This window comes from Octopus sinensis, linkage group LG11, assembly GCF_006345805.1.
Source record: "Octopus sinensis linkage group LG11, ASM634580v1, whole genome shotgun sequence".
Classification (NCBI taxonomy): Eukaryota; Metazoa; Mollusca; class Cephalopoda; order Octopoda; family Octopodidae; genus Octopus; species Octopus sinensis.
This window is the reverse complement of record NC_043007.1, coordinates 42,388,367-42,412,260: the sequence shown is the minus strand read 5'-3', so window position 1 is coordinate 42,412,260 and position 23,894 is coordinate 42,388,367. Positions and strand designations below refer to the sequence as shown.

General features: G+C 35.6%; 1 protein-coding gene across 18 annotated transcripts in view; it reads right to left on the bottom strand.

The window, feature by feature from the left end:
• LOC115217047 (phosphofurin acidic cluster sorting protein 2) overlaps positions 1-23,894 on the bottom strand; it is a 313,884-nt gene that overhangs the window by 13,807 nt on the left and 276,183 nt on the right. For 11 of the 18 annotated variants that reach the window (XM_029786612.2, XM_036507409.1, XM_036507410.1 and 8 more), the window contains 7 exons: positions 20,089-20,142; positions 14,397-14,501; positions 12,332-12,438; positions 10,227-10,381; positions 7,210-7,320; positions 6,012-6,114; positions 3,282-3,356 (listed from right to left, as the gene is read on the bottom strand). In XM_029786612.2, coding sequence (XP_029642472.1) covers positions 3,282-3,356; positions 6,012-6,114; positions 7,210-7,320; positions 10,227-10,381; positions 12,332-12,438; positions 14,397-14,501; positions 20,089-20,142 — 710 coding nt within the window. The remainder of the gene's footprint in view (positions 1-3,281; positions 3,357-6,011; positions 6,115-7,209; positions 7,321-10,226; positions 10,382-12,331; positions 12,439-14,396; positions 14,502-20,088; positions 20,143-23,894) is intronic. The other 7 variants (XM_036507418.1, XM_036507415.1, XM_036507416.1 and 4 more) reach the window with 2 other exon arrangements.

Below are 23,894 nucleotides of genomic sequence, written 5' to 3'. Positions count from 1 at the left end.
TCATGGTTTCGATTCCTCGAACAGCAATGCATTGTGATCTTGAGCAAAACACTTCATTTCACATTCCTTCAATCTATTCAGCTGTAAATAGGTAACCTTGTAAATGGATCGGCGTTCCATTCAAAAGGGAGGTTGCCCTTGCTTGCCTATCTGCAAAGTGACACTATCTGAAAGCTCCACCAATGCAAAGAAGTGAATTGTGATCAGTGGTGTATAGCATCTGATAGTCTGGTCAATATAGTGATACATATGTAAGATACCATGAATAAAATTTCTTCAGATAAATCTAGATAAATATAGCTACATTTTTTTTTAACTAAAGAGAAAATTTAAACAACTGCACTTTAGCTCCCAACTTATTTGGTGTGTCTGTCTCATCCTGTATGGCAACCCACTTATGCTGTCTTGGCATATGTAGAGAACATTGTAATGTTCTACATAACATGCTGAATAATGGTTAAATTTTCAATCTTTTAAAGCAAATGACCCAAAGCTGCTTTGATTCAACAATGCAAACTTGCACATAACACTCATATTTTTATAGTAATCAATCTACCATACAGTCATTTATTATACTGAAGGACAAATACCCAGAAGGCAACCACATAAAGTTTATACCCAACAAAAGCAACAACATGTTCAAATGTAAAACTAATTTAATCTGTACTCAAGTTGTGTCAAGAATATCGAGCCAGCTTAGAGATGTCTGAAATTGGCATCTTATTGAACACTCTTGTTTTAGAGTTTCTCAACTTGTGCAGATGGTGTGCTGTATGTTTAGAATAATCAGTATGTAATATCTTTGGACAGGTCCCCAGTTTGCAATGTATCAGAGCAGAGGCTATGTAAGCACCAGCAGAGTGTAGTTCGGTAATGTGGCTTCATATTGATATAGTCCAGCTGATGCCAGCAACTTAAATGACAAGATATCTTGCAATCATGTGGATCACCCAAACTGAACATGAATGAACATGATGGTGATGATAATGATAATAATAATAGCTTCTTTATTTTAAAATTATGAAAATAATTTTTGAAAATATGAACTAAATATATATATATATATATATATAAATATGTGTATATATATATATATGCAAAATAAGATATACAGAAAACTGCTGATGTATATTTCAGCCAAAATACACCTGTTTGTCTAAACAACTACAAAAATGCAGAAAGAACATAAATGAAACAAATTAAACATACATGCTAAAATATCAAAACTGATTCAAACTAAAATATTAACTTAAATAACAATAAAAAAAAGTTTGTTGTCATACTATTGTTGCCTTCTTTTGAAACCAATATTTCAGCTTCTTAATTGCTGAGAAATTGAATTTTGTGAAAAATACCCTAAACATCATTTAAATTATTAAAGCCGTGATGCAAATTGTGTATTTATCAGAACATGTAAATCAATGGAACAAAATGAAATAGCTTTCAAATGGAAAAAAAAAATAAACAAAAAACATTTCTGTTGATGTGGATAGAAAATATAAAACCTCTTCATAATTGTCCTGCCGTATAATATAAACTGTCAACATACTAGCTTGTCAATATTAAGCTGTCAACATATTCCTTGTTAGTCATTATTAAATTGTCACCACATTTCTTGACAGTATTAAACTGTCAATATGTTCCTTGACATTTAGCATATAACTGTAGACATATTCTTTGGCAATCAACATTAAACTGTCAACATATTCCTTGCCATTCAGCATTTAACTATCACTATATTCCCTCTTCACAGTCAATGTATTCACCTTTGACTGTTAACTTCAGGTTTTCATTATATTTATAATTTTCAGTCAACATTCCACCTTACCACTTCAAGAAAGTGAACATTGAACTCTTGATCACACATTTCTCCATTGTCAGCATTAGACTCTTAATAGTTTCTTCTCTAATAAACATTACCATACCAAACTACTTCCCTCAACTTATAAACTTCTCAGTTGTTAACATATTTCCTCTCTATAATCATTAATATACCATTATACATTCATGGTGTTAGGAAGGGCATCCAACTACAGAAACCAGCATTAGGGTAAGATGCAGTCCTTGGACCCATCAGATTTTGTCAAACTATCCAACCCATGCCAGCATGTAACATGGATGTTAACTGATGATGAAGAGCCCCTCATTGTCATGATTAAGCAATATATCAATTTCCTCTCTCAAGTCAATAATAATGTGTTAGAATCTTCCACAGTCAGTATGAAGTAGCTAAAATATAACCCACTTCACATCGAAACGTAAAAGGCCATACAATCCCTCACCATAATCAACATTAAGCTGTCAGTATAATACACTTTTTAATTGACATTTTATTGTCAAAAACTGATATGTTTTAAGTAAATAGTCAACAAGTACTGAAAGGTCACTGTTATAAAACTATATGATTAAGTTACTAGAATAGCCTTCAAGGTCTCTCTCTCTCCATTGGAAATAAGGTTACAGTCTAATTTAAGTGTCAAGAGACTGGAGTTAGAAGCTCACCCTGCTATCACCAAGTCTCTAACAACTTCCAAAGGTGTCAATGTCCATAATGGTGATGGAGGCTGAGTTGATACCTCCAAGAAGACAATCAATCCATTTCATTTTGAAGGAGACAGTAGCTATGTTGAGGATCAAGTGAAGGCTGGTGGCATAGCTCAACAAAAGAGTGACACACAGACAGACTAGAAGTTAAGAATCTAAGAAACACCGATGACTACTACAGTCTAATGAAGGGAATTAGTGCACTGAAGGTAGAAGTTACTACAGGTGTGGCACAGGTACAAATATGTGGGGAGGGAGAGAACTCCAGGTAAACAACACTAGTCTAAGATCATTGGGAAAGAGGGATGAGAAAACAATAATAATAATAATAATGATAATAATAATAATAATGGCATTGATGAAGGTGATAATAATAATAATGATTTAGACAGTAACAACAACAGAGTTTACGGGGTGCCTAACAACTACAGTGCTAATTTAGTGAGATGCAGTTCCATGCTGGGTCTTGTTTAAATAAGGCCCTGCACATGCGCACACATGCACACGCACAAATTGACTAATAGGTTAAAGTGCTACCACACTATGTTGTATAGATTACACACAACAAAGAAACACCGTGTGTGAAAATGTATGTGTGTGTATGGGAGAGAGGTGAGTGTAGGTTTATGTATGGGAGTGTGTGTATGTGTGGTACGGTGTTGGTTCATTCATGCCCAGAGTCATAAGGGAAACTTAATTCAGTGAGGACAGTGACAGTTTCACCTCATGTCGTTTACCTGGTAGCAGTGGAGTGATGGTGGGAATAGAATCCATCTTGCCTCATAGGTTGCACACTTGATGATCTGGCTAGTCTAGAGTCAGGCAAAGAAGGGAAGCCCAGATTAGAGAGAGAGAAAGGAAGAACAAAAGAAAAATCCCAATAATGAAGACAATTGGATTAATTAATATATGATTAGTAAGTGTTCATTGGCTCAGTGACTGCGGAAACCCCTGATATACTGTCTCTGTAATAAATGCAATTTGGTGATCTTCAATTAAAAATGCTGAGATGGACAGTCGCTTTCTTTGGACAACCATACTATGTGATTGCTTAAAATTGTGTATATTCTGGGCAATTCCAAGTAGACTCATTAATCATGGGCTAATTTGAGATTAATAGAAAATTAGTTATCAAAGGACATTAAAAAGAAACAAAAAAAGAAAACAGAAAGAAATAAAATTGTGAAACTATGAAAAGAGAATGAAGTGAATATGTTACAGGTATGAACATCTCTGTACAGAGTCAATTCAGTTGTATGAAATATTTTGAAACTTATGTACACATCTGAGTGAGTCCTCTGCAATTTGACACTTTTACACAATTAAGTCTGCCACAAATATTCCACCTATACATCTACTTCTATACTACATATCTGGCTAAGTAACATTGCTTCTCACCACACAACTGTATAATATGCACCTGAAACATCATTCATATGCACCTATGTTGCACTTGAGAATATCGGAGAAAAATATAGTAATATTTATTACATAAATAAGTTACTCATGTTACACTTATACACATGCTTAAGACAATTACCTGAAGTAATTTATGATTACATAATTCAGTTACATCATTTTGTATATCATCATTTAATGTCTGCTATTCAAGCTGGCATGGATTGGACAGTCAGAAAGGAGCTGGCCAGCTGGGGAGCTGCCCAGGTCCTAATTGTCTACACACACAAGCACACACACACTGGAGGTTATCACACAACATTACACTCCCTACATAATGACAAAGGGAACTTCTCAACCACACATCTATACCTAGACCCAATATTTTATCTAAACACAATCTTATTACACAATCTATTAACCACATTGTGTATAGACTTGAACTTGAGATAAAACCTCCTGCATATACATGTTACATGCTATAGGATGGGAATAGGGTTCCTCCCAGAATAAAATCTTAATTACTCTACTTTTCTGTGTGTGTGGGGACACTGTTATAACGTAAAATATTTCATGAACTGTAATAAAAGCAAAGATGATATAGGTGTGTCAGATTTAATGAATGCATTTCTTATACAAATTAACTGGACTGGTCAGGCAGGGGGAGGCTCAGTCAAATCATATTGAAAAAGAATCTTTAATAAATATTTTATATTATTAAAATGGAAAAAAAACCTCAAAATATGGTAATAAAAAGACACACACACACACACATATATATATGTATATTTCAGTTTTTTTGGATTAATAGATAAGCAGGTATTCTATTTCAGATGATACAAAAAGAATATAACCTAATGAGTATATCTGAAAGTAAAGTCATGCTATTTAGAACTTTTTGTTATGTGGGATCCTTCAGAGGCTAGTGTATCATGGGCTACTGACTGAATAATTGTATATGTAACAAGAAATTAGAAAGTGAGAATGAATCATTATCTTTGAACAAATAATTATATAATGGTTGTATGGTTGTATTGGGCTGGGTTTTGGGTTCAGTCCCATTACATAACATCTTGAGTAAGTGTCTTCTATTAGAGCTCTGAGCTGACCAATGTCATGGGAGTGAATTTGATAGCTGGAAACTGCAGAAGTGCATCATTCATACATATGTGTGATAACTGATGCTGGTGTGCTTATGACCCTGTAACTTAGTGGTTCAGCAAAAAAGACTGAAGTACCAGATTTAAAAATAGTATTGAGTTATCTGATTAACCATTCAAGGCAGTGCCCCAGCATAGCCACAGTCTAATGATTGAAACAAGTACAAAGATATCTATCTATCTATATATATATATATATATATATATATATATATATATATGAGTGTATAAAATTTATATATGGAGAAAAGACCACTATGTGGTGGTCTTACATGCTAAAAAGGGCAGCCAAATTCCCAAACCATGAAAGAACATTCTTATTTAGAGCACTTTGATTGTAAGCAAGCACGACAATTTGAAAGAATTAAAATATCAGTTAATTCTATACTCCAAAGTTTCACCATTAATGATTAAATAAATCAATTAATCAATCAATTGATGAACTAACCACCTGTGGATCTTCAGTAGAATTGCTGGGACATATAATTATAAAACTTGAATATGCACAGAAGCACAAAAAAAAAAAACATGTGCATACAGAGTTTCACTGTTACACGTCAATATATATATATAGTTTGTTTTTATGTTCAGTTATAATAAAAACAATTTCACATTAATCTGATGGGTTACTCTATACTTTTGTAGAATATAAATTTATTATTCTTATATAAGGATGTTGATGGTGACTTCAAAGTTTTTAGGCCAGTTAAGCAACCATCTATATATATATATATATATATATATATATATATATATATAAAACAATATGCGTATGTAGGAATAAATATACTTAATCACTTTTGTACTGTCTGCATATGTCTATGTGTTACTGTGTCTCAAAGAAAAAGAGTGGAAGAAACAGACTGAAGATAATAAAACCAGAGTAAGTGGTCAAGACATGATACTTACTTTCTGCCTTTGTAGGTGACCATAGCTTCTCCAATAGCTATTGGGAGGAGGTAGTTGGCATTGCTCATGTACTTGGAGATGCGGTTGTATATTTCTTGTGAATCTGAAATATAAGTATGACCAGTTAAGCATAAACAATGAAAGTAATTTGCAAAACTGAAGGGTAATGAATGTACTAAGACATCATTAAGTTAATGTAATGTAAAAATATTTGCTAATTGTCAAAGGATTCTTAACCCTTCATTCAGCATGCAGATCACTTTGTCAAGTGTAATGCCTATTTATTCCCATTGCTTTAAATTAATTGTGCATTATCTCGTAGCTTCAAAGTTTTGCTGATGTGATTGTTTATTTTTAGAATGACATTGTAGGGTAGATGAGAGAGGTTGGATCTAGTTGGTTGGAACATACAACATGTAGAATATTTGGGCTGGATATGGTTGGCTACTTCAGTTTCATAGCATTAAATAGAGAGGCAATGTTTCTTCCTGGAAAGGACATCAGCTTTTTAGCAGCTACTTTTCCATGCTTGTATGGGTCAGATAAAATTTATTGGGGCAGATTTTCTATGGTTTGATGCCCTTTCTGCTGCCACTGTTTCCATGCAAAGCAATAATCTGTAGTTTACTGAGCCACTTCCCAGACATAGTTACATGGTAAACTAGAAACAAACAACACTGAACAAGCTTTTGTTTACAAAGTTCATGTTGAACATCAAAACAGGAGAAGAAGCCCACACATCTTTTGTGGTTAACAGGTATGATAACTCCTGATGATCTGGTACTCATTTCATATAGGTACTTGAACTAAAACATGTAGAATTAAGTGTACGGCCCAAAATACGACCATCACTTGGTATTTCAGTGTCTTTAGCAGTGCCCGCTCTGGTGCAAACATTCAGACTGGTTCTGTAGTATGAGGATAATTTGGTATCATGATGGACAACTGCTTCCTGCAGCAACCCACAAACTGTGGTTTCTTACTTTCTTCTTAGAGACCAAATAGCATTAAAAAAAAAGTTTTGCACTTCTTCCAGTGACTAAGCTCATTCCCAACAAGAAGACATCAATAGAGCAGATTGAGTTGTCAGTCCAGTACTAAACTCAAACGACCATCTTGTTTCTACATTAAAGCAGTGGATGTTACAACTTGAGATGGAAAACATTACACGAGAAAACATTACACAGAAAGGACTTACCTAATTTCTGGTTTTCTGACTTCTCAAAAGTTTCCTTCCAGGAGTTGTCAGTAAATAAAGAACTGTACACTGAATCAATATTAGCTAAATACTTTCCAATTGAACTAGCACCTAGAAAAAGAGAAAGACAAAAGGAAAATTAAGAGCCATTTTCATCATCCAAACTTACCAGAATCAGTGGGGCAATTGTCTCTATAATTGCATTCTCAGAAAGAAAGAAAGTAGCACCCAGACTGCCCTCAAATCACATGTTACTACCTTAAAACAAGACACATAGGATAATGTAGTCTTGGGTATACGAAGCCTGAAAAAAATAAGGTGGGATAGTCATGACTGGAATACTTTTAATTAAAGATTTGCTCAATTAGGCATGGCTCTGTAGTTAAAATCACTTCACACCTATAGTTCTCGGTTTCATTCCACTCTATGATACTTTGGGCATGTGTCATGTACCATACCCTCATGGGTTAACCGATACTTTTTATGTAGAATTTGAAGATGGCAACTGTGAGGAGCCCCGCGTGTGTGTGTGTGTGGATGCATATATCTTTTGTTGATGTATATTGATGAAGACTAAAATTTGATACTAAATTTAACAAAAGTATTGAGGTTTGTCCCTGTGGATTCTGTTCAAATTTCACTGAGGTCAAAAGGTGGAGATAAAAGTTGTTAATGAAACAAGAACTCCTAAGATACTGGTGTAGATTCAAATAATTATACACCTCCCTTTTTATAAAGCATAACCTTATACCTAGTTAAATTTCATCATCATCACCATTTCCGTGCCCTTCATAATTATTATTCACTTCCATTGTAACTGCTAGAATAAGAATAGCCTGGGCAAAGTTTAGGGAGCTCTTACCTCTGCTGGTGACTAAAGGCCTCTCGCTCAGAGTAAAAGGCAGACTGTATGATGCGTGTGTACGAACAGCCATGCTACATGGCAGCGAAACATGGGCTGTGACTGCTGAGGACATGCGTAAGCTCGTGAGGAATGAAGCCAGTATGCTCCGATGGATGTGTAATGTCAGTGTACATACTCGACAGAGCGTTAGCACCTTGAGAGAAATGTTGTACCTAAGAAGCATCAGTTGTGGTGTGCAAGAGAGACGATTGCGCTGGTATGGTCATGTGGCGAGAATGGATGAAGATAGGTGTGTGAGAAAGTGCCAATCCCTAGCAGTTGAGGGAACCCGTGGAAGAGGTAGACCCAGGAAAACCTGGGACGAGGTGGTGAAGCACGACCTTCGAACTTTAGGCCTCACTGAGGAAATGACCAGAGACCGAGACCTTTGGAAATATTCTGTACGTGAGAAGACCAGGCAGGACAAGTGAGCCCAGCCCACTTATGAATGCCTTTCCTCCCTTGGACACAAAGACCGGTTGAGGCAAGCGAAGTCGATATAGAACCTCATCCGACGACAGACACCCATGCCAACCCCCCATGCTTGCGAAGACATGTTGGGGCAAGCGAAATCGAAATCGAAACCGAATTGAACCAGCCAGGATCCCTGGCCTGGTGGTACGTAAAAAGCACTATCCGACTCGTGGCCGTGGCACGTAAAATACTCCAATGCGACCGTACGACAGGCACCCATGCCAACCCCCTTTGCTTGTGAAGACATGTTGGGGCAAGCGAAATCGAAATCGAATTGAACCAGCCAGGATCCCTGGTCTGGTGGTTGAACCAGCCAGGATCCCTGGTCTGGTGGTACGTAAAAAGCACTATCCGACTCGTGGCCGTGGCACGTAAAATACTCCAATGCGACCGTACGACAGGCACCCTTGCCAACCCCCTTTGCTTGTGAAGACATGTTGGGGCAAGCGAAATCGAATTGAACCAGCCAGGATCCCTGGTCTGGTGGTACGTAAAAAGCACTATCCGACTCGTGGCCGATGCCAGCACCGCCTCGACTGGCTTCCGTGCCGGTGGCACATAAAATACACCAATCTGACCGTGGCCGTTGCCAGCCCCGCCTGGCACCTGTGCACCAATCTGACCGTGGCCGTTGCCAGCCCCGCCTGGCACCTGTGCAGGTGGCACGTAAAAAGCACCCACTACACTCACGGAGTGGTTGGCGTTAGGAAGGGCATCCAGCTGTAGAAATCATTGCCAAATTAGACTGGAGCCTGGTGCAGCCTTCTGGCTTCCCAGAACCCCGGTCGAACCGTCCAACCCATGCTAGCATGGAGAACGGACGTTAAACGACGATGATGATGATGATGATTGAGGAGTGATGTGTGGCAGAAATGATAGATATTAGACCATAAATACTTTACAATATTTAAGGAGATTGGCAGAATTGATAGGGCAGTGGTACAGAGACATTTAGTTATGTTCATTTAAACTCATCAGCATTTAACATCAACTTTACATACTGGCACGGACAGGACAGTTTGACAGGATTTGGTAAGCTACAAGGCTGCATCAAGTTCCAATGTCGGCTTTGGCCTGGTCTCTATGACTGGATGCCTTTCATAATGCCAACCACCTTATAGAGTGCATTGGGGGCTTTTTATCTTGGCACTGGAACTAGCAAGGTTGTCATGTAACTTGCAAAATGGAGACAGGTGGCTTCATGCCAGGTGTTGAAAAGCTAAAGTATGATAGAGGGACAAGCACAGGTTTCCATTATGATTTCAAATTTCTGCTATAGTAGACTTTGTTTTTCATTCTTCTGAAACTGATAAAATAAGTAGCCACCAAGTATTGGGAATGTTATTCTCCTTACCCAAATGAAGCTTTGTGCTCATGTTAGAAATCAGTATTTATTACTTTATATTCCATGTTCAAATCTTACTGGGGTTAATTTATATTTTATCAATTTCCTTGAGAGATGAAAAGCTAAGGGATACAATAATGCACAATGCTTTAGTTGAGAGCAGCTCCGCCCTCAAATATGTAATTAATGTCAATGTTGATAAGCCATATTATTTGGCTTCCATTGTGTTAAAAAAAATACATGCATGTCTAACATTCACCCCCATCAGTGAGTAAACAATAGAGAAGTACTTACCAAATGGAATGACTAGAAATCTGACATAGTGTTGCCAGTCAGGAGACTTAGATGAGAACTGCTCAACATATGGTCGCAATATAGAGTTGATGTAGCCATCGTTGCCCGCCACACCAATTTTGATAGGAGAAGGACTTTTGGAATTACTGTTGCAGCTAGAACAGATAAGTGTTGGCAAAAGAGTTAGTATAGTAAGAACAAACAGCATGAAAACTGACATACATATGCATGCACACAGATGCATAATATTACACATACACAGACATAACTGAATATTCTAGTTGATCAACCAATTAAAGTATCTACTAATTGAATTATAGTATAAGTGGTTGAGAATTCTGTAGACAAATGTTTTCTCAGGCAGATCTAACATAACTTTTGATAAGGCTGGCTTTTTAAAATTACAGCTAGTCTCTTTGAAAGGTTTCTAAATGGGTTCTGCCAGTCTAGTCCCTCTTGTAAGTTCAGCCACTGAAAAGTTAATTTAGGAGCAGGTAATTTGGTCAATGAAACAACTGAATCTGCCCCATCAAATGAGATAGATAGAGAGATAGATAGATAGATATGTTTCTTTATTGGCCACACAGGGCTGAACACAGGGGGGACAAAATACAAAGTAGAGCTATTCTTTTTGGGAAGAGGAAAAAAAGGGGGGGGGTAGAAATTCAATCAAAAGGGAACATGGGAGGAAAAAAATGATTAATAGGGATTGTGTACCACAGAAATGTCATAATGTAAAAAGGGGAAACAGATAAGGTTTATCCGTGGAAAGAAAAGCCTACAGAAAAGACCACGGTAACCTTGGGCAATATTGTCATGCAAAAAAATACATTACAGTAAGTGACACTTTTTACCTTTCTTTTTTTTTGGTTCATAGGATTATGCTCAAGTTGGCTCCGTCATTCACACGTGCAACATTCAACCATCTTGTTTTGAAACATTCACTAGACAAAACTTCCCTCTCTACTCTCACCTTCCTCTTCAAGTGATACTCGAAGAAGTTAGTGAGAGATTGACCAGAGAGGAAGGTATTTGTCTCTAGACCTTTCAGATGCATCCACCATACACATTCTTTTGCCATAGCCACAAGACTCTTCCTCCCCATTTCAAGGAAGGAGGCATGACAATATTCACAATAGACTCGTTTGATAAACTGACTTGTCCCACATGCGATAGCAGTTGTTTGACATAGGCCCACAGGTCGGAAATGGTTGGACACTGTACGAGTGCATGCAGAACGATTTCGTCGCTCTGACCGCATCTTGGGCAGGTCAGCCCCGTGTTTCTCGAGCCATGCCTGTAGAGCTTATCCGAATGGGTAGCGCTTCTTGATAGCACTGCCAGGCCAGGGATCTCTGGAAGTTGGCCATAGGTCCCGGCCCGAAAGTTGTCTTGAACAGGCGGGTCAGGGATTCCTCGTCAACGCCCAGGTTCGCCCCAAGATCGTCGTACCTCCCCTCCACTTATTCCCTATAGAATGATTTGATTGTGTTGCAGTTGCTCAAGGTTGACCTGGGATGGCATAGTTGCTCGAGAGCAACGCGAGATAGATAGATAGACAGACAGATAGATACATAGATAGATAGATCTGATCCACCCCCCATCACAACTAGATAAAATATGGATTCTGTATCTTTCCTTACGTTTTTTTTTTATGTTACACACTGTCAATCAAATTCTGTCTGAGAATATATTAAGAGTACACATACACATATGCAAATAAACTGTGGTTGTGTGCACCTCCTTCTGGTATCCATGTACAGCTGGTGGATTGGGCAATTAAAAATTAAGCCTTTGTTAAATCAACAATCCGGCATTAGTGATATGGATTTTTCAACTGCCATGCCAACATACTAATAATAAACTAAAACACCCCATTTGGAGCAATATGTCTTCCCTAAGGGCAGAGGGTAGACAGTAAGAGTTGAATTGTTTACTGTTTGAGCAGTAGTTGACAGCTATCATGATGAATTTGAAAAGATGAAAAAAGGATAAAAAAATAGAAATAAAGATAGCTATACAGAAAGAGAGAAAGCAACAAAGAAAGGAAGCTGATAAAAATAAATAGCCTTGTTTTGATCTGCATTTCAGTGTGTAATACTTACAATTTCTGAATTCTGGTCACAAGAAAGTTGACCACAGCTTTTGTGTCTGCTGAGGTACATGTGGAGATCAGCTTGAGAGGTTTGTCCTGACATTTCTGTATCAGAAACTATGCAAAACAAACAAAAACAAAACATTGTTAGTCTTGTAAGGAGAGGCGAAGTAGTATAATATTAACAATAAGACAACATTCAACTACATTAAAAACAAGATAGTATTAAGATACTTAATCCAGCATGTGCTTTGCTGATGAGGTCAGAATAAGACCAAATCACATCTGGAATTGTTTCCAATACTTGAGGGGAGAATAACAATAATATTCATCTTTAACTAATATGGTTTTTTCCTCACTGTAATTCTAGTCACCTTTTTAATGTTCCCAGTATGAAGTGTGTTAGCATTAATTCAACTATATATATATTATTATTAACAATTAATGATAATCTGTTAACAACACAGTCAGTATTAGTTCAGACATTTTCAAATATTAGCAGTGCTATTAAAAAGCTACAGCAATGCTGGCAGTATCATAAGACAGAATTGCACTGGCTGATCATTATGAGAAAGAACAGTACTGTCAAATAAGATGGTTTAGCTATAAGGCAATGCCACTGAAAGAGACAATTGTATTAGCAGAACTATTAGATTATTCTGGACTACTTGAAATGCATACAGGAGGTACTGATATATTAAGTGTTAATAGAATGTACCACTACTCTAACAGAAGGCATATTAATAGAATATACCACTAATCAACTGTACTGGCATATTGATAGGCAATACTAATGTCCTGACGGTGATAATAGAAGACAAAAGTACAATGTTAACAGAAATTACTGCTTGAATAACAGTATTAATGGAATTTGCTACTACACTTGAAGCATTGTTAGAAAGTTCTGTTGTATTGGCAGATCTTGGTACTGCTGTGCTAACAGTGATAATAGAATAAACTACAATATTAGCAATGTTAACAGAAGGAACTACTGCACTGGCAGTGTTTGTAGACCTTCTCCTAACACTGCCAATGTTAAGAGGTCTACTAACATGCATTATGCTATTTTTTTTTTCTCTGTTTTTAAAGTTTACAGTTAGTTTTATAGGAAGTGACATACAGTTAGTATACAGGGAGTGAGGTATCTCAGAAACAGCTGTTAAGCCTAACACCACTGACTCTGATCCCAGCAGATGATGCTCATGCTGGACATCAACTCCATCAATCTCATAACCGGGAGCAAGGCCTGCAAAGATCATGGGCATTGATTCCTTCTTCCCCTGATTAACTTATAATACCTTCCCACCTCACCCAGGCTGACGTTTTCTTATATGTTGATTCTATTCAAAGTATGAAAGAAGCAAAGATCTGCTGCCAGTATAATTTCTTGTGCCTAACATATCTGGGCAAAAGATATCAGTTCATCACCATCTTCCAGTTTTTCTTGATAAAGGATTTTATCCCTGAAATTTCGAAATGTAAGGTAATAAAGTACAAATTTTGAGGTCACCTTTATTTCTGTTTTCACTCCTATATTTCCAACTTGAATTACACTGTTTTTTGTTTTTTTTTCTTAAATAATTTTACTACACACAAGATTGGATGTGTAGGTGAGAAAATGATTGCTCAATACAAATAGTAGAGGCTATTTATTTAGAAGTCGAGGATTCAATTCATCATTACTGATAGTTTCTCACTACATACAATAGTAAAATTGACAGAAAGATACATCTATTTGTCATTTCAATGATTGTACATAAGAAACTGAGTTGCAACAAAGTGAATTATGAACTTCTGAAAATATATACATAAAATTTAATCGAAATTGGGTCTTCAATTGTGACCCGTTTCAATTAAATTTTCTACCACATTATGCCTCATATTGAGTACTTTTTCTATTTTTATATATTACGCATGTCTGCATGCTTGTATATTATGTATTGCGCACACACACACACACACACACACAAGCATTTCTAGTTTGTCTGGAATGTTGGAATAACTGTGAACTTAGAAAGGGTTAATTCAACAACTGCGGCGGAATTGCAAATAACTGCTATGGAAATGCTACTTACCTGACCTTGCCATTCTGCTGTGTTTACCATGAGAAAGCAGTCGGGAAGCCTGTCTTCAGAGTTGCTACCTAGAGAACTTAACTGGTCAAGAAGAACTTTACGAGGCTACAGGTTGCCAGAAAGACAGTTTGAGAGAAAGAGAGAGAGAGAGGAGAAAATGGATAGAGGAAGAGAAAGATACATCAATGTTAGAGCATCTGGACTAAATTTAAACAGAACACATAAAATAATGATGATAATGAGATGTACACACACATACACAAATATATATATATATATATATACACACGTGTGTGTGTGTAAGAGTAGAAATGTAAAGTAAACTCGGTAGTATGTGTTTTTAGTAAACACATGCTTGCATGTTTATTTTACGTTCCCACTTACACCTTTACTGTGTACTACTATACACACACACACACACAGAGATATATATACATACATACATACATACACACACTGAGGAAACGAAAGATAAAACAAACAAGAGATTAATAATTTGATTTAGTGAATACAATGATTAATAAAACAATAAAATGTTTCATACTAATATATAAAGAGGGAGTAGAAACAGAGTTCCACACTGTCCTCATCTTTTAACAATTACAATAATAATAATAATAATATTAATAGTAAGAATAATATTAATGATGAAGCGATTAGATTATTCAATTTACAACAAATATAGTTTTTTAATTATTTTAAATGAAAATCTCAACTTAATTTCTATTTTTTTTTAATTTAAAAAAGTTAATGATTACATTTCTAGTGAGAGATGGATTGTTAGTTGTAAATAGGAGAAATGTTAGGTGTTGGACTGGAGTTTGGTATATGTAAGATATATATATATATATATAATATATATATATATATATAATATATATATATATATATATATATATATAGAAAGAGAGAGAGAGAGAGTGAAAGAGAAGCAGGGAGAGAGCAAACAGTAGAAATAAGATAGAGAATGTAAAAAGAGAAGAGAAGGTGGGAGTAAAAATTGATTGAGAGGAGAAAGATGGAGAGCAATCAGGAGAAATAATAACAACAATTTCAAACAAAACCACTCCAGATAGCATTCCATATGAGAGGCACTGCTTGGATATCTGATCTGAAGAGGGTGGAACAACAACAATGAACAACAGCAGCAGTAGCAACAACAACAACCGTGGATTTATAATCGAAGTAAAGTCACCAGCTGATTTGCTCAAAGGTGCAGCTTCCCTGTCAAATGATGGACACTGCAGTGTAGTGGAAGATGGAGAAAGTCAACTGGTTAACTCACATTTGGATTATGAAACACAAACCCACTGATAAAAATGAAGTTAGTAATTATTACTAAGGCAAATACAGCTGGTTTTTAACACTGTCTTAAGAGTTAGCTTGGTAGAGCATTTCAGTAAACAAACACGTCACTAAGTCATAGATTAAGAATAGGTATTGTAGACAATCTAGCACATCACTGTATAGAACAAGTTTTACAAGATATACTGTAGCCAACATGAAACCACATTATATATTAGAAGGAAGTAATAAATATAACCAACACCACCATATAAGATTAAGAATATATATATACAGATATATAAAACCAACACCACTGTTTAAAATAAGAAGTGTTATATATAACCGACACCACTTTATAAATTTAGAAAGTAATAAGAACTAAACAACACCACTGTTAGAGACACCAATTAAACACAGCAAGGGAGGTGGTCTGATGTTCTATCTATTCTGCAACTCCACCACCATTTTGTTCAATAGTTTAAGTATCTTGTTAATCCATCACCCTTTATAATAATGATTTTTTTTTTTTGGTCACAAGAGTTTTAACAAAAACAAAAATAGTCCCATGGAGTGAGGGAATCAAACCCTGATTTCCTGCTCTGCTTAGCAAGCAGATTAATACCATTATATTACCTATAAATAATTATAATAATAATTATAATACTTCTCTTGCATTTATCATGCACAAGGCCTGCAGTAAGATATCTGACAGACAAACAATGCTGGTCTTAGCTATAGTACCTCAAAATTACAATTTAAGTAAAATGTAGGTAAGAACAAAAGTGTAGAAATTGTGGTGATGTATTGTTAAAAGGTGAACAACATGTTTTAGGAAATAGAAGTAGGAAAAGTAGGATGGGGAATAATTTTAGGAAATACAGATAGGATGGACATTAATTTCAGTTAATGGAGGATGGACTATAATTTTGTGAAACGAAGAGAGGAGAAAGCATAAACAAGAAGTGACTCAAAGGAAAACAGCAAAAGATAAATGATTGACAATGAGTTAAAGCAGAAAATTTTTAGTTAGAAGGAAAAGCTTAGAGATTAAGTTAGCCCTATGATACCTATTATTGCTAATTCATTACACTTCAGATACTAGGATCTTATGGGAAGAAAACTACAACAATCAAAAGCTTTAAGGATTCTTTATGTTTGAATAATATTATTGCATGTAAGCAATTATAATATTTGGTGGTTGTTGCAGATTTACTAACCCCTGAATAATGCATTCATGCACACGGCCACTAAACCTTTCTCTATTTTCTGTCCTTGTTTATTTCTGTGTTTCTTTCTGTTGAGGAGCGTAGGCTCGAAATGTAAAAGACTTTCTCACTTCCCGAGCGCTAAACTAATACATCTGTTTGTTGTTTACACACCCATCTTAGTCTTTTGTTTTTTTGTAAATTCTCACTATATATATATATAAAGAAAATTTAAGTTTATACAATAAATGTACTCTTTATCCTAAATTGAAAGGTCTAATGAAATAATTTTTTTTCCCTGAATATTGATAATTTAGGTATTATAAGGTTAAAAGAAAGCAATAAATTAGAATTTATGAAGGATGTGAGACTTATCAAAGTTAAAAATCATTATTTTTATTTTCAAAATGATATATTTCCTTTTGATAGTCAATATTCAATTAGAAATGCAACTTCAAAGGATACTGGATGTTTTTTCTACATGGGTGTTGTGTGCGTGTCTTAAAATCAATTTTATGAAATCCAAATACTGTGACAATTTCCTTTCACTTCTTTTCATCCAGTTTTATATAAGTATGAGGTGAATGTCTTCCTTCCATGACTGAAGCATATGGAGTAATGTTACATTACACAGGGGCATGAAGTAATTAGCTGTAGTAAAATATGAACTCATTAACATTAATTTAATTTCATAGCTGCTCTGCTATTGTAAGAAATCACTGACTGACTCCCCTCCCACCCTTCAGATTCTTTTGGGAGTTGAATGTCAAGAGAATCAACTAATGGCATGAGTCAAGATGATCCTTCCTAAGTTTTTGTTTCTTAAATTGAAACAATATTAACAACTATTAACATTGGTGAGAAAATTGTCAGTACACTAGTATCAAATAGAAATACTTTATGATATTTATTCTGTCGGAGTTGCAGAGACATACCCTTGCCACATTCACCATCGGACCATCATCATCATTTAACATCCGCTTTCCAAGCTGGCTTGGGTTGGATGGTTTGACATGTGGTTCGCTAGCAGGGAGCTGTTCAGACTACAACTGTCTGTTATGGCATGATTTCTACAACTGGATGCCCTTCCTAATGCCAACCACTTTAACAGAGTGTGCTGGGTGATTTTTATGTGCTACTGGCATGGGTGTATTTACGCAGCACTGGCACAGGTCCACTAATGCAGCACCAGCATGGGTGCTTTTCAAGTAGTCCCAGCACCTGAAAGGAGCAAGCTTGTACAAGTGGAAGACAACTATTTTGACGTGTCTTATCAAGTACAGCAAATCACTACATCTGGTCCTCTTGTCATTTCCTCAGTGAGGTCCAGCATCCAAAGATTCTTTCTCATCACTTCATCCCACATCTTCCTGGGTCTACCCCTTCCACAGGTACCCTACACAGAGCCCAGCACTTTTTTATGCAGCTGTCCTTATTCATATGTATCACATGACCAAACCAGTACAATCCTCTCTCTTGCACACAATATCTGATACCTCTTATACCAAGTGTTCCTCCTAAATCATTTACACTCTCATGTATGCACACTGACATTACCCATCCAGTGAAGCATACCAGCTTCATTTCTTTCAAGCCTTCACAAGTACTCTGTAGTCAAAGCCCATGTTTCACTGCCATGTAACATAGCAGTATGTACACAGGCATCATACAATCTGCCTTTCACTCGAAGGGAGAGGACCTGGGTAGAACAAAGGTAGAAGCTCTCTGAACTTTGCTCAGCCCATTCTTATCCTAGCAACTACACTTTTAGAATTCCTTCCTCCACTGCTAACTTGGTCTCGAATAACTAACAGACCTGTTGGAAATTTTATAACCAACAATACTATTGCTCATAAAATTCATTTCATCTGAGATCGATAGAATAAGTACCAGTAATATACTGGCTTTGATTTAATTGATTGTGCACTCCACTAAAATGTGTAACCGTATGCTTATGTCAGAAATCATTAATATTATTAAGATGGAAGAAATGGTAGAGCCAGTATCATATCAACTTAAATGCATTGAATTACCTATTGTTTCTGCAATTTTAGTATTGGATCCTTTGTTCAAATCTTGTTTAGTTGTGACTTTCTCTTTATTCCATTTATCTCGGTAAACCTATACACACATTCAATCAACTTTGCCTATATATATATATATATATATATATATATATATATATTATATATATATATATATATATATATATATATATACATACATACACACATACATATATATATATATAAATCAGTATAGCTAATTTATATTAGGAAACTTTTCAAGCAATTTTGTGGGTGTACTTGCCAGGCAAGTGATTTGGGACTGTGTGATGAAACCAAAATAATTGCAGTGTGGAAGATAATAGCTAATCAAATCACACAAAAACTGTGAACTTCACTCATGCATCTTTCTCAGCGACCAGGTCATGGTTTGTGTGGTGAAAATTTTGACATTATATAATCAATGATATATGTTTAAGTGAAGTTAACAGTCTTTGCATGTTTTTGAATAGCTAACATGTATCTTCCTCACTGCAATAATTTTCTAGTAGTATTATCTTTTGAAGTAGTAATTTCAGTTAAAAGTTTAACAAAGAAAAGAAAAAAAAGGACAAAAAGAAAAAGAACTTTCAATGAAGAAACAGAATATTATTCAAGTTAGATTACATTAAAACTGTTAGTTGTGAAAAAACTTAAAAAGACAGATGCTGTGTAAAGCAAAATAGAATACAAAAGTGGGTGTTGAGTGATGGTAGTCAGAGTAACAACAGTTAAGACCAGCGTTTGTTATAGGCAAGACATCTACATTGAGTTAATGAGGTAACTAGAAGAGGTGAGTGAAAATAAAATTAGAATATTTAATACCATTGCAATATTAGAATGAAATTGAAATTAGTTATCAGTAATAATGATTAAAATAATGATAATGATAATAAAAATAATAATAATAATAATTTTCAATTTCTTTTTCTTTCTTTTTATCAATTATATTAATCTGGGTAAGTGAGTTTTAAAGTTAGTAAATTTGTAACAGGATTTTTTTTTGACTGTAACAAGGAACAGAGTGATCAGGCAGCCAGCACTGAAGACCAATGGCCAAAAAAACAGTAACAGAGGGCACTCCATGAAGACATGCAGTAAGGAATTTGGGACTTGGAAGATTCCTTAGGAGTGCTTGGTTTTCTTAACACTCACACTATTGGTATCCTTGGAAGTCTCCGTCACAGCAGAAGAGCACACACATGGCACCTGCCAAAGTCAAAACAGATTGGTTACATTATATAAGGTAGTTTAAGGTCTTGGACCTAATTAATTAGATGGTTGGCTGGGGGATGAAGTTCATCTTATAACTAAGAAACTAAAACACTGTATGTAAACATTCATGGTTTAGTTTTTACAGTTATATAAAGATGGTGCTAATCCTGTAGGTATGAAACATTCTCAGAACCAGCTAGTTCAGTTTTAGTTGACTGTCCAATGCAATGAAAGATAAGAATAAGATAAAAGAACCTTTTGTAAAATCATCTGTAAAATTGTAGTAGTAGTTTAGTGGTTGTTGTTGAATGGCTCTGCTCAGGTCTTCAGGAGCAGAGCTGTGATACACAAATAGTCATATGCATATATGTCATATCGACCAAGGCTGCAACAATAGTATTTTTATAACAACAAAATCTGTAGATCAACTAAGATCTAAATACAAGACTCTAATAACAAATAAAAATAGCCAAAACACACAGTTCGTCAAAACAGAAAGAAGTTAATACAAAGTAGATAACTTAATTTCAATCAACCACAGGCTTAAGTCATAAATGTCAAGGTAGAAAGTGGTTATGATATAAAGAGATGGACGATGTCCACTGCTGGGGAGCTGACCAAATATTTCTCTGATTAGGATGCCTAGAACAAAACAAACATATTACCTTGCTGTTTCCAAAATGGAAAGAACACGAGATAATGTGGTCCTAAACTCTCCCCAAAAGAAATGGTTAAGACTAGAATGTCTGATTTAAGTTGACTTGGAATACAAGCAGTCAAAGTAGGGTTCCTTCAAAGGGTCTCTGGAGTAACATTATTTGACAGGGTATGTAACTTGGAGATCAGAGAGTCTCTCCAGGTCAAGCTGCTACTTCTTTGCATTGAGACATCACAGCTCTGGTGCTACGGACATGTAATTAGAATGTGGCAGGAAAGAACTGCAGGATGGATTCTTCAAACCAAGCCATCCAGCAGGAGACCTAGGGGTAGACCAAGAAGGAGATGGATGGATAATATCCATAGTCGCATTTGGTCACGCTTGGAAATCTAACTGGAAAGTCTAACAACAGTTTCTTATGATAAGATCCTATAAAGGAGATAGTCAAGGACTACTCAAGGACCCTCCCAGGAATAGTGGGTGGAAAAGATGGATGTATGGGTAAAAACAATCCAAGAAGGCAAATTTTTAAATTTCTATACAAATGAGTATATACTATGACTGACAAAAAAAAAATGATAGTAAGAATTGGGTTTGATAGCATTTTAGCAATACAAAACTACCATACTGTACCATATGAACAGCTTTCAATGAGTGAAGAAAATTTTTCCAAAGAATGAATATATCAACTGTCATTCTATCAAACAATGGCTTGGGGTACCACAAACCTCATTTGGATGTTGGCTACCCTGTTACCTATCTTCATGTATTATGTACAGATGTACACCCATTCCTCTCCAAGTTAAATCTACAAAATAATTTGCACTAATTAGAACAAACTAAGGAAGTTCTTATCAATCAATTAAACAACACTCTTCTTTTAACCATTTATCACCATGTCCAATGATAAATGGTGTCAACACTATCTATTCAAAATTAGGTGAACTGTTCCTTCCAAAGGTACATATTCACAGTAAGTGACCTGTACTTCTGCTATGGTACCTATTTTGAGCCAGTCAAACAGATCCTTTTCAAGGGACATATTTATAGATAAGTGACAAGTAGTGCCCCATGGTGTCTATTGGGTAGGATAAAGCATTAAAAAAATGGCACCTATTTAGGTCTAGATATACTGTAAATGACTAGCATTCATTTGGACAACTAAGTGAACTATACTATGAGATGATACTTTTGTAAAGCCCCATCAAAATTCGATTGCTTCCTCTAATAAAATCTGTTTAAAAGTTTGGAAAAGATAACACAAAGAAAAGAAACGATTCCAAATAATTAAGGTAAACTCAAACAGAAAATATAGGCTGTTTCAGTGTCAGACTATTTCAACAAACAAGAATGTTCTCACCAAACAATTCCATCAAACAATGAGCAAATCACCATATAGTGACAGTTTCCTACAGCAAGTGCTGGCTCATCTCAAAAGAGAACCATTTCATCAAATTTATCACACAATAAATTTTCCACTTCATCAAATGTACAAGTTGTTTTCTTATACAAGGAATATTTTATCAAAACATTGACCAGTTTGAACAAAAAAAGCAATTTTACACACAAGCTAAGGCAACATATACTCGTGCAGCAATCAGCCTGAAAATGAAAAGAAATCAGTTGGAGAAGTAAGTAAGAGCCTTTTGTGACATAGGTGGGAGACACTTTACCAACCTAACTACTAGGCAAGCACTGAGTAGCTCAGGTGAATGACCTGTATAAATAAAAATCCACATTACTGTGATTCTGTCAAATGTCTCATGAAGATTATGGGGAAGTTGAACAGTCTGGATACCAGAATCAATAGTGTGTGTGTGTGTGTGTGTGGCAGATGGGTATGTTTGAGTGTTTAATTGTTTGTGTAAATGTAGTTTAGTGTAAATATTTTTTCGACATGTAATGTATATATATGTATGTCTATATGTACATGTAAGTCATTACAGGTGTGCTTGTGTGTGTATAATGTATGTAAATGTGTGTCTGTAGCTGTATGATTATGATTGTGCATGTTTGTAATGATCAGATTTGGGATAGTGAAGTCCATCTCATACCTGATCAATACTTAACATATGACCAGCAACAGGAGATTCCCCCACCACTGCTGAATTCTCAGTCAGAAACCCACAAATTGCTCTCCAGTCTTGGACCAGAACTCATGAGCTATTGTTCAGCCTTGGTCAAGAAAGCCACAGGCAACTGTTTAGCCTTGAACCCCAATGCACCCCCCACCCCCACCAAAAAAACAAAACAAAACAAAAAAAAACATGAACCAGTTTTCACTCTTGAGCCAAAAAGACACAAGCTATTTGCTGTTCCATTTTTTAGTCAGAAAGCCACAGATTTAATACTGAGCTACTTTGTGCATCTAGAAACAATATATCACAGATTGTTGGTTAGTGTCTAGATTTAGGATTATGACAGTTATTGTCAGTCAATTGGATATGGACAAACTCAGTTTTAGCTAGCTTATCTGGAAAATAGAGCAATACATTAAGAAAGGAAAAATAAAAAAGGTTGAGAAGGGATGAGATAGATAGATAGATAGATAGACAGACAGTAAATACACAGGGAAAGAGACAGAGAAGGTGGCAGGGAAAGGGGAAGAAAAAGAAACAGAAAAATAGAAGATGTGAAGTATCTGAAATATAGAAGGGAGAGGAAATCTGTGCGGAAGAAGGTTTAAATTTTTGTCAGAATGGTAGTTGGAGAGAAACAGGCACACAATAACTCAAGCCAATTTCAGATATCCAAACATTGAGAGGAATTTTGATGAAAGACAATAAAAAAAAAACAACAACAAAAAAACAAAACAAAGAAACAAACAGATGAATGGTAATAAAAACAAAAACAAATTTTATAATTAACAGTAGTAGTAGTAGTAGTAATAATAATAGTAATAGTTAGTGGGTAAATAAACAAACAAAAGAAATATAACATGCAGGAGTTAGAAGATTTAGTGGAAATAAATGTTAGTGAAATATGAAAAAGAGAAAAAAGAAAATGAAGAAAAAGAAAAGAAAATGGTGCATGCATTCAGAGGGCTGGCACAGATTTTGAAAGACTGCCATGAGCCATGTAACTACAA